At 32.6% G+C, this 12,694-nt stretch overlaps 1 protein-coding gene across 1 annotated transcript in view; it reads left to right on the top strand.

The window, feature by feature from the left end:
* Positions 1–235: 235 nt before the first annotated feature.
* Positions 236–12,694, top strand: part of ECT2 (epithelial cell transforming 2) — a 56,422-nt gene continuing 43,963 nt past the window's right edge. Inside the window, 11 exon segments of the mRNA XM_069472926.1 lie at positions 236–362; positions 1,005–1,084; positions 1,195–1,287; positions 3,219–3,401; positions 5,163–5,252; positions 6,561–6,668; positions 7,608–7,681; positions 8,406–8,536; positions 8,674–8,789; positions 8,891–8,953; positions 10,298–10,520. Of these exon segments, the coding sequence (XP_069329027.1) occupies positions 236–362; positions 1,005–1,084; positions 1,195–1,287; positions 3,219–3,401; positions 5,163–5,252; positions 6,561–6,668; positions 7,608–7,681; positions 8,406–8,536; positions 8,674–8,789; positions 8,891–8,953; positions 10,298–10,520 (1,288 nt within the window).

Below are 12,694 nucleotides of genomic sequence, written 5' to 3'. Positions count from 1 at the left end.
ATTTTTAGTATGTTCTTGTGGGTCAGGTGTTAATGTTTATTTTTACAGAAAGGAAACTGAGGCTCAGAGAAGTTGAGTGACTTTCTTTGGTTCAGTATTAAGAAAAATGGGTAATAATTTTATAAATTCTAGGTATAAAAGTAGGGCTTCTAATGCTTATTTTTGCCTAATGATCATGTTTGTTTAATGCATTTTTCAAATTTTATTTTTTTAGTCAACAGAGAGAATTGAAACAATGGCTGAAAATAGTTTATCATCATGCACTGGGAGGACTAGCTTGGCAGAGTCATCCATTTTTGATTCTAAAGGTACTGAAACTTCCAAGGAAAACTTATTTATTGGATCTGCTTCATATGTTGAAGGTAAATGTACTATCTGCTTTTAAACACTGAATTGGTATTTTAATCCTAAACTTACAGACTACTGATTTTCTTATGATTTAACTGTAGTATCAACTGTTATGCTAGAGTAAAGGTATTGAATAAATATTTTGTTGACACAATCCCTTTACCCGATGTAGATTTTCTGATTATCATTTGGATTAATGCTTTCTAACTTTGAAAAGGTGGAGGCCTCTTAATGTTGGTTATTGCTTTTTCTGTATGTGAGGGTGATCTAGCTGCAATTTTTTCACTAGAATTTTTTCAGTTATGACTGGTTAAGTGAAGAGCCACTTCTTCCCTAACTGCTTTATAAATGTGTCCTTCCTAAAGTTGTATGCACTGTTGAAGAGGATGGCTGTGCAAGATAGTGCTTTCTTTGGTTAGCAGGAATGCTGATGTTTGTATACCCTGCTGCCATATGTTTTCTTTTTTTCTAAAGTGATATATGGCCAAATATTTTTTTAATAAGTTGGAAGTAAGTCATTTTAGTTTTAGGGAATTTAGTTTTAGATCCCCTCAAAGACAGAAGACATATCAGATAAAGACAAAAAAGTGATTAGGAACTACTGATCATGATTTTAGTGCCTGATAAACATATCTAAACATTTTAAATTTCAACAGAAGAAATGCCTCAGATTGAAACGAGAGTGATATTGGTTCAAGAAGCTGGAAAACAAGAAGAACTTATAAAAGCCTTAAAGGTACAGAGTTTTAATTTTCCATTTTTTTTTAAAAGAACAATTTTTCTTCCATCAGTGTATAAATAGTTTCGTAGCTTTCTTAATCTCATACTTAAGTCTCTTTTCCACAGACCATTAAAATAATGGAAGTCCCTGTTATAAAGATAAAAGAAAGTTGTCCTGGAAAATCGGATGAAAAATTAATAAAAAGTATTGTTAATATGGTAGGTCACACATCTCATTGCATGTGGCATGCTGCACTTCCCTTGATTGTATTTTTCCACTTTTTGGTGATTGGAATTAGGCACAAGGAGTATTTTGTGTACTCTGAAGCTTGGTGGATAGAAACTATTTTATACTTTTTAAATTTGGATATATCTGAAACTCAAAACTATAGCATCTGTTCTAAATAATGCCAAATTACTTTATAAGGACTTCATTATTTAAATTTAAATGATGTAAAATTTACAAAGATCTGACAATTTTCTTTAAACTCTTTAGCTTCTTTTTCTTGTTAATTTTTTATTTAGTCTAAATTCTTGCTGTGTTTCCAAAATTATAAATTATAATAATTGCTACTCATCAGGGAATTTGCCTCAGCATATGAAAGACATCTAATTCTCTAGTTCAGCTATTTTAGTTTGCTAGAGCTACCATAACAAAGTACCACATACTGAGTAGCTTAAACAACAGAAATTTATTTTTTCATAGTTTTGGAGGCTAGAATTATAAGACTAAGGTGTCAGCAGGTTTAGTTTTTCTTGAGGCTTGTCTCCTTCACTTGCAGATGTCTTCCTTGCTGTGTCTTTACATGGCTTTTCTTCTGTGTGTGCTCACATCTCTGGTGTTTGTTTTGCATGTCCATATTTCTTAGCTGGGCTCCTGTGAACCCAGCTACTTGGGAGGCTGAGGTTGGAGGATCACTTGAGCCTAGGAGTTTGAGGCTGCAGTGAGCTATGATTGTGCCACTGTACTCCAGCCTAGATGGCAGAACAAGACCTCATCTCTAAAACAAAAAGGAAAAAACCCATAAACTTCTTATAAGGACACCAGATTGGATTAGGACCCACCTTATGACCTGGTTTAACCATAATTATCTCTTTAAAGCTCTTATCTCCAAATATAGTCACATGCTAAGGGCTTCATTCTTCATTTTAGACTAGGGCTTCAACATGAATTTTAGGGGCATACAACTCAGCCCTGATCAGCCTTGCATATAAAGCCCAAATAATTTATCGACCCACTCTCAGTTTTCTTTTAAATGGTTCTGTTCTTTTCATACAGGAGTTACATAGATATTTAAGTATCTTCATTCTTTTTCTTGGAGGGGTGGGGAGCCTGTGGCCTTCTGATTTCAAGATTGTTCTTTTTTAAGCACCAAAGGAGGCCAGAAAAGCTTCGTCTTTCTCTGCTGCACCCTTTTTAATAAAAGGATTTGTTCTGTAAAATTTGGATTCAATCAAAAGGGTGCACTTAAGGACCTACAAGGCCACATGTGGCCTGAAGGCCGCAGGTTCCCCACCCCAACAACTTGCCTTTTTATATCCTACATTAGCCATGCTGCAAATTGCCTACATATTTCATCTTTCTCCTTTTTCCTACATGTTTACTGAAATGATTGTTAATCTTTCTTTTTTAAATATTAAGTGCTATAGTATTTTTTTCTTATTTTTCTGAAGATAGTTGATTTGTGGAGGAAGAACTATATGTATGGTATTGTTTTCTAGGTCAGAATAAAAGGAAATAGTGGATGCCTTTCTAATGAATGCATCCTACTATTAAAATTCATGTACTTAAAAAACTTCATTCAAATTTTATGGAACTTAATGTGCCATACTAGATAATTCATAATGACTACTAAGTAATAAATCAGAAGCTTATTCTTTCATAATATTGATCTTTAAAATTTAAGATTTTAATTTGGATGGAAAAATGTATATATAAAATACAAATAAGTAAAGAAGCATGGTTGTTCTCTATTAAGTGTAATGATTATTATTGTATCATTTAAAACTTAAGTTTTCTACAAATATGAAAATAAAAATGTTAAAAAATGTTTATTGAATTGATTTTTAGGCCTTATTTAGAGGCATGAATTAATTTATATGATATATCAATAATTTTTATTTCTAATAACTATATGAAAAAAATCAAGGAAATTAAAGTACACTTTGTAAAGATGGAATCAATGGAAGAATTTGAAGGCTTGGATTCTCCAGAATTTGAAAATGTATTCGTAGTCATGGACTTCCAGGATTCTGTCTTTAATGACTTATACAAGGCTGATTGTAGAGTTATTGGACCACCAGTTGTATTACACTGTTCACAAAAAGGAGAGGTAAGAAATAATACACATATATTATGATTTTTCAAGGTTACATTTTTATTAATTTTTAATTAGCAGAAAATTCATAAGTGGAAAAATCCCATTAATTGTGGAAAGTATGAAATATTTAGAATAGGAATAACGGTGGCTACTTTAATGTAGTCCTTTAGTATTCTTCCTGTTGTAAATTTTAGCTGTGAAAAGCTGAGGCCTTTGAAGGTTAAACAGTGACAACTGTATATATGTATATACACAGACATACAATCTCAATATTGCAATGTCTTAGAAATAATTTCCTTAGACTTGGGTTCCAAAAATGTATATACATATATAAACTTTTATTTTCCTCTACACAGAACAGATATCATGTTTCCATTTTTATCAGCTACTGCATGATTTAAAATTAGGAAAATTATTTTAGCTTTTTGTTTTTAAACGGTATTTCAATATAAGGGTTGTAGCAGAGTTAGTCCCTGTTTGATTTTGTTGCTATGTTTTGTCATTCTTCTTTTTTTTTTTTTTTTAAGGCAAGCATGAAAATGAGGTTTATTGAGGAGAGAAAGATAGGATTATAGGGCAAGAGCAAGATATAGGTTTACACAGTGTGATACATACCATACCCTACGGATGACGACTGGACCCATTGTCTCAGCAAAGGGATAGCAAAAGGAAGGGTGCAAAAAGGGCTGTTTGCCATTCTTAAGCTTGCCTTATTCACCTAAAATTGCTTCTGTTGTTATAGATGCTAGTAATAAGCTTATGATAACCTTTAATTCTCTAATGTTTTGATTCGGAAGTGTTGCTCTCAAAAAGCAAATAAACTTTTCAGAGATCAAAATTATGCAAAAGAATCTTCTTGCATAATGGTGGCAATCAAATATGTTCTTTTATTATTTTTAAACCATTCTCTGTCTTTCTGATGTGTATATAAATATTTTATTATATATATACATATAAAACCACTGGGTAAATTATTTACTGAATATCTCCATTTTTTTAGTTTAAAAATTGGAATCATATTTGGCTTAAGTGTATATATTATGGTTACCTAATGCTTATTATAGAATACCTTTAATCTGTTTTAATAACATTAATTGGAATCATTTACAATAGTGTATGGAATCTGAAATTTTTGCTTATAGACAATATTTTATGTGTCAGAGTATGTTTTCAAACAAAAAGTTTGGATATAAATATTTTCTTAGATTGCTGATAGTAAAGTATGTTTAGATTATGTTAAATACTATTTGAAAATCATGGGAATTTTTTTATTGTGATGCTTGCAATCCATTTCTTTGCTATTTTTTGTTGGATATTGAAAAACACTGGCCCGGAGTGGTGACTCATGCCTGTAATCCTAGCACTTTGGGAGGCTGAGGCAGGAGGATTGCTTGAGGCCAGGAGTTCAAGACCAGCCTGAGCAACATAGCAAGACCTCTGTCTCTACAAAAAAATTTAAAAAATTAACTGGACATGGTAGCATGTGCCTGTAGTCCTAGCTACGCCAAAGGCTAAGCCACAAGGATCACTTGAGCTCAGGAGTTCGAGGTTGCAGTGAACTATGATCGTGCAAGTGTACTCCAACCTGGGCAACAGAGTGAGACCCTGTCTTTAAAAAAAAAAAAAAAAAAGAAAGAAAAAGGAAAAATGCCAATAAATCTGTGGATTGGGAAAGTTGATTGGCAAGAGAGGAAATATCTTTAGAGTGAGAAAGTTGTATTGTATTTTCTACTAAAAAGAAAGCTCACAGATTTAAACTTGTTGTATCCTCAGCCTTTGCCATTTTCATGTCGGCCATTGTATTGTACAAGTATGATGAATCTAGTACTGTGCTTTACTGGATTCCGAAAGAAAGAAGAACTAGTAAGTATTATAAAACAAATTCCATTAAAAGCATATTTTTTCCAGCAAAATAAGTTTAAATTGGCTTTTTATTTCTTTTTAGTATTATAGTTTTACTTTAAAGATGTTAAAGGAGAAAATGCTATGGCTATACCAAGGTTTAAATTTTGTGCCAAAATAAATTCTGAAGAGTCATGTAAAGAAACATGTTTTGTGTAGGATGACTGATAAGAATTAACACAAAAATTTCATAACTCTCTTCTGCTTAACTGTCAAGTATCCTATCAGCTACATTGGTTATTTGAAGTTTTTGTTAATACACTGCATTTTTTTGTTATCAAGTCCAGCCTCAAAGTTATTCTTATTGCCCTAGAAAATTCATAGAAAGTTCTTTTCTTTGTTTCAGTGTATTTTGTGTATTAGAGCTAATGGGTATTACTCTAATTTTGTGGGAAGAATCTTAGTATGCTATGACCAAGCATGAAAATGAGGTTTATTGAGGAGAGAAAGATAAAAAACAAAACGCAATATATTTAGGCAGTATGGTATTTAAAAAAGCAGCAATAGATTTAGTCAGTATGAAACCCAGTTGTTTAATTAACTTAGTTTTGTGTGATGATCTTTACTAAGGTCATCTCTACGTGTAATTTTGCCCATGCTAGCATACAAACAAGTCTTTTTTTAATTTTTATTTATTTTTTATTTTTTATTTTTTTTTTATTTCATTGTATTATGGGGGAACAAAAGTTCAGGTTATATATATTGCGCATGTCCCGCCCATCCCCCTGAGTCAGAGCTTCAAGCGTGTCCATTCCCCAGACAGTGCGCATTGCACTCATCATGTAGGTATACACCCATCCCCTCCCCCCACCCCCCACCTCAGTCCAATACCCAATTGGTGTTATTCCCAAATGTGCACTTAGGTGATGATCAGGGAAGCCGATTTGCTGGTGAGTACATGTGGTGCTTGTTTTTCCATTCTTGGGATACTTCACTTAATAGAATGGGTTTCAACTCTGTCCAGGAGAACAAAAGGGATTCTATATTACCATTATTTCTTATAGCTGAGTAATACTCCATGGGATACATATACCACAGTTTACTAATCCACTCATGAATTGATGGGCATTTGGGTTGTTTCCACATCTCTGCAATTGTGAATTGTGCTGCTAAAACAAGTCTTTTTTTAATGCTTTTTTTTGACATAAAATTTAACATCTCTATAAAAATCTTATATGCACCTTATAAATAGAAAGTATTTACTATTAATAAATGCTATATGAATTCATTCAAATTATGAAGTCAATGTTGCTTAATTTTTCTTTTGAGGTCAGATTGGTGACATTGGTCCATCATATGGGTGGAGTAATTCGAAAAGACTTCAATTCAAAAGTTACACATTTGGTGGCAAATTGTACACAAGGAGAAAAATTTAGGGTATGTAAACCTGGATATTTTTGTATATTTCAATATAGCATTATTTTTGGATGAGTTTAATAATAGCACTCTTCCCCTATTTCGCTCCAATTTATTGTGGATCAAAAATTCAATTTTTGCTATGAATATATTTAGTAAAAATATTAACTCATAAGAGTGGTTAAGTTTTAAGAAAGCAATGGTACTTGAGGTAGGCATTGAAAGATGAGTAGGATTGTGGGAGTTGGTAGATGGATAGCATGGTATGAAATTTGGAAACAGATATTTCACTCTTGTCTAAGTGGTCTTTGTTTTTTTTTTAATTTTTATTTTTTTTCCCCAGGTGCCCACTAGCAAAATCTAAGTGGTAATTACAAAAACAGCTCTGCTGTTATAAAATGGTTCTAAGATTTAACTTCTTAATTATAAAAGAACAGGAGAAAATACTTTTATTAGGATTGAAATCTTAGTTTAAGATTGTTAGTTGAATATTTAAGCAAGAGTTTGTCATTTGATCTCACCCTTGCTTGGTGTATTTATGAAGCAAATGGTAATTTTAGAGTACTCTTGAGTTTCCCCTAAACTTTTCAACTCATAGCTGAGGTTTTAGTGGCTTAATCAGTTGTTTTCTTCTGTAGTGCCATCTTGGGGGTGGTCAGTACTTTCAAGGAAGCAAATGTGAAGAAAGGAGAAATAGAAATTTAACAAAGATGAACTTAATCGACTCATATTTATTTAAAATAAAATAAGGAAACAGTTTGGACATCATGGAAATTGTTTTAAAGTTATTTTGACCTAAGTTATGTGATTGAAAGACAGTTTTTTCTCTTTTTTCATTTATATTTTGTTGCAAAGCAGATGAATGGTGATCTGTGTGAAAAAAGTATGTAATTGTTTAGAACTTCCTTAAATGCAGTTATTTAAGGAGAAATTCATTGTAATTAATGTTTATATTTTTAGGTTGCTGTGAGCCTGGGTACTCCAATTATGAAGCCAGATTGGATTTATAAAGCTTGGGAAAGGCGGAATGAACAGTAAGTGTTTAGGAATTCAGTAGTTTGTTATGTAAATTAAATTGTTATGTTTTCAGGATAAATCCATGTGCTAAAAAAATCTAAATTCATAGATACTATAGAAAAAAATGAATTCAATCTGGGTATCTTAGGGAATAAAAAATCTAGGAAGAACAAAGTTATCAAAAAATTATAAAAAATTAAAAGATATTTGTGATATCTTTGGATTTGATCTTGTGAAGTTATTTTGATTATCAAAAACATTCTAAAATTATTAGGTAATAGCTTAATGAATTTGGGTATTTGGATTGTTAAATTTTTTTTTGTTTTATATTTGTCTGATTACATTTTAATTGGTATTTGCAATTCATTAGTTTTGCTAAGCTTTCCAATCTCAATTTCTTGCTATGGCACTCCATCATTACTTAAGATTTCCTGAAACTAGAAAACCCTGGAATACAGTTCACATAAAATTTCAAATACAGAACAAGGATTTGAATCCTTATATAGGTTATCTGTGATCACATTTTTTCAAAAGTTACTTCCAGGTTGAGTGATGATACGTCACTTTTTTTTTTTTTTTTTTAACTGAATTTTTTCTGAATGTTTCAGGACCAGATGTAAAATATTTTCAATAAATGGATTATGCTAAGACCTTGAAAATTACTGCTGATTTGTAAATTGATATGCCTAACTTTTGAATTTAAGTTAAGCTGGTTCTAGAAGAGTATATTTTTGTTTTCAGGGATTTTTGTGCAGCAATTGATGACTTTAGAAATGAATTTAAAGTTCCTCCATTTCAAGATTGTGTTTTAAGTTTCCTGGGATTTTCAGATGAAGAGAAAACCAATATGGAAGAAATGACTAAAATGCAAGGTAAAATTTAGCATATTTAAAAGTTATTTTATTTCCTATGCCTGCTTACTCACATCCTAGTGAATATGCCCCTTTAAAAGTTGGGGTTTGGAAATAAGTAGTTTGGCTTATTTATTCTTGTTTGCATTCCTCTTTAGGAGGTAACTATTTATCAGTTGGAGATGAAAGATGCACTCACCTTATTGTTGAAGAGAATATAGTAAAAGAACTTCCATTTGAACCTTCGAAGAAACTTTATGTTGTTAAGCAAGAGGCAAGTAATTCTTGAATGAGATTGGTTTTTTTAAACATTAACTTATGGCTTCTCTGAGGTAAATTTAAACTCTTTATTAAAATGTTTTTTCTCTTACCTAGTGGTTCTGGGGAAGCATTCAAATGGATGCCCGAGCTGGAGAAACTATGTATTTATATGAAAAGGTATGCTTTTTGGCCCATAGTCATTTATTTTGTGAACTTGCTGTATAGAAACAATACTTTTCTATCCAAAAATTTTAGAGAGCATAGTATAATTAGCATATATATCTTTTACATAATGTTTAGGATTTTCAGAATAATTAAACAATTGGATGTTGAATAATAGCCTACATAGATTTAAGTGAAACTCTTAAATGTAATGTATATTATTTTAATCTAATATATGTTGTTCTGTGCTAATTCTTGGTGATACCATTATGAACAATAATATCTCTGTCTTCAGAAACTTAGAACTTTAGTAGAAAGATAGGTTTGCAAAGTTATGATGTAGAATGATGCATCCTAAAATTGAATAATGTATTCTAGGTAGCCTTACTCTTTTCTTAGAGACTTACGCAGGATTGGAAAAGGCAAATAAGTGTTGAGCCAACTTACTAGACTAAATAGGTAAGGACAATCAAGTTAGAACAGCAGATGGGAGAGGGTATGAAAGCTTGAGAATACATTAAAATATTAAGTAATTTAGTATGGTTTTAAAAAAGTATGGGAAAGAAAGACAACAGGTAAAACTTAATAAATAGGTAGAATCAACAAGTTTTTACTATGTTAATGAATTTGGATATAATCCTAGAAGTATTGGGAACCACTGAAAATATTAAGAGGGGAGCTGTCATTAAAAAGATGACTTTAATAGTAGAATGTAGGCAAGGAAAATCTAGCCATGATGATGGAATTTGGTGAAGAGTGATATTTACCAAAGTGGCATAAAGGTATAGAAGCGGGCTTTAAAAGAAGATTTACTTCAGTTTGGGATTTAATAATTTCAAGTGGAATATTGAAGATGAGGATTATTCTTTCTATAAAATCTAAATAGGTACCAACCATATTGTGCTCTCTTCAGACTCTTCTAAATGTAAAATTCTTAAGATAAAGTTTTAAAGGTATGCTTTAGGTTTAGGGAGAGAGCTCTTAAAAATCAAGTGTTATTCAGCAAATATTGTGTCTAGGCACTATGCTAAATACTAGAGATACAGTGAACAGAATATGAGTGGTCCCTGCCCTCATGGAGTTTATGGCCTAATGAAGGAGTAGATAGTAAACATGCTTACAGATGAAAATGTAATGTTGTGCTATGAAGAAAAAAATGAGATGCTTGGGATTAGACAATTATTGTGGTCTCTTGACTATTATGTTTTATGAAGCTTCTGAATTGCCTGACACTGTAGAGTTGTAAAATTATTGTGCAAAATCCAGATTTTGTCAGACTTATAAATATATTTTTCTCTTGTTCCTGTCCCAGTAAAGAACCATGGAAGTAAAGTTGAGCTTTTGTGGTTTTGATTACAGGCTAACACTCCTGAGCTCAAGAAATCAGTGTCACTGCTTTCTCTAAATACCCCAAACAGCACTCGCAAAAGACGTCGTTTAAAAGAGACACTTGCTCAGCTTTCGAGAGAGACAGACATGTCACCTTTCCCTCCCCGTAAGCGCCCGTCAGCTGAACATTCCCTTTCTATAGGGTCACTCCTAGATATCTCCAACACACCAGAGTCTAGCATTAACTATGGAGGTAAGTCACATTTTAAAATACTGATCTTTAAAATTTAGTGGAATGGAATAACTGTTAGAATATAGATATATCTCTACTAGAGTAAATATGAACAGCTTTGCCTTTAATTATCTTTGTTCTAGCTGAGGAGAAATGACACATGAAAAGTTAAGCATAATATGTCAATTTAATGATTGCTTCCTACATGCTAAGTGCCTTATATATTTTGTGTATTTATAGTAGGTCTTATTATCCCTATTTTACAGATAACTAAACTGAGGTACAGAGAAGTTAAGTAACTTGTCCAGGGTCACACAGCTGGAGAGTGATAGAGCTGTTCAAAAAGCAAATTTTTTTTTTTTTTGAGACAAGGATCTCACTCTGTTGCCCTGGCTAGAGTGCAGTGATGTCATGGTAGCTTACTGCAACCTCAAACTCTAGGGCTCAAATGATCCTCCTGCCTCAACCTCCTGAGTAGCTGGGACTATAGGTGTGTGCCACCGCACCTGGCTAATTTTTTTTAGTTTTTGTAGAGAGGTCTTGCTATGTTGCCCAGGCTGGTTTTGAACTCCTGGCCTCAGCCTCCAAAGTGCTAGGATTACAGGGGTGAGCCACCACGACTGGTTCAAAAAGCAAATTCTTAACACTAGCTAAATAAAATCACAAATGTCACGTGAATTATGGAGAACATAGGTAGAATGAAGTCAGAGAAGGGTGAGTTCACTTTGTGCTGAACTGATAGAAGAAGGTTTTTATAATTCCTCTCTTGATTATCAGTATTTCCCTCTCCTATTTTTTTGTCTGCAAACAAATATATATTTTCTAGATTTAAGAAACAAAGAATCAAAATTTCCATTGATTCCACGACACTCTCCACTTATTGTCCCATTTTTCTGTTCCCTTTCACATCAGTATACTTCAAAGAATTATCCTTAATCCATTGTCTCATTTCCTTGAATCTCATTGTCCTTTCAACCCATTCCTACTGAGCTGCAGTCCATACTACATAAAATTGCTCTTGCTGGGGAGAGAGACAATAACAGTAACATTGAACACATGACTAGCTACTCCTTCATAGACACATTTTTTTTCTTGGCTTTGTGATATCACTCATTTCTCATTCTCCTTTGCCTAGCTTCTCTCTTCAACTCTAAATGTTGTGTCTTCCTCCTGAGTCATTGTTTCTTCTCTATTGTATTCTCCCTAAATGATCTCAGTTAATTCTATAGTTTTAAAAAACATTTATTTACTCCTGACTCAAATTTTTCTCCTTCCCTGTCCAAGTGCCTACTTGATACCTCCTTGTCCATGTCTAATAGACATCTTAAAATTAACGTAACTGAATTAGAATTCTTGATTCTTTCTGCTACTGCCAACTCCTCTGTTACTTTGACACTCGTTTTTCAAATCAGTCTTTTCTGTAAAAAGGATCTCTCTTAGGTGATTGCAGTAGTCTTCTAAATATGGTCTCTCCATTTTAATTTTTGCCTTTCTACATGCAGCACTTAGAGAAGTCTTTAAACATATATAAATTAGATTATACCACTCCTCTGCTTTAAAGCCATTCAGTGGTTTTGTATTACCATAACTTTTAAATCCCTATGTAATCCTGCCCTCATCTACCTAACCTCATGTGGTATTAAGTTCTCTAATATCTGTGCTCTCTAAGCTTCAATCATGCTATCTTTGTTATTCTTCAAGTATTTCTAGTACATTCACACCTCAGGACCTTTGTACTTGCTTTGTCTGCTTCAAGGAAATCTTAACTGGCTTTTTTGTAAAGTTAAGTTTCTCTTTTATCACTCCTTCCTACCAACGCCATTGCCTGGTGGTTGTTTTCAGTAATAGTTATCATTGTTAGAAGTTATATTTTTTGTTTAATTTGTTATTATTTGATTCGCTTCACCAGAATGTAAGCTTTAAGAGAGCATGAACTTTGTCTATCTTATTCTCTAAGTGTATTCACTGAATGTCATGGAAAGGATTGAAAATGAATGAATTTAAGGTTGGTCCAGAAAATTGAGATGGATTTAAAAATATAAAGTGGAGCAAGTATGCAGATAATAGTATACAAATTAGGTTTTTAGGGAATGATGGATAGGTCAATTTGCTTGGAATGTGGAGGAGTAATAGTTAAATTAGGAAGGTTGAGGCCTAATATTAGATAACTTTGATATCAGATTGGCATGTCTAAA

This window comes from Eulemur rufifrons, chromosome 7, assembly GCF_041146395.1.
Source record: "Eulemur rufifrons isolate Redbay chromosome 7, OSU_ERuf_1, whole genome shotgun sequence".
Classification (NCBI taxonomy): Eukaryota; Metazoa; Chordata; class Mammalia; order Primates; family Lemuridae; genus Eulemur; species Eulemur rufifrons.
This window is presented reverse-complemented; position numbering and strand designations above follow the sequence as displayed.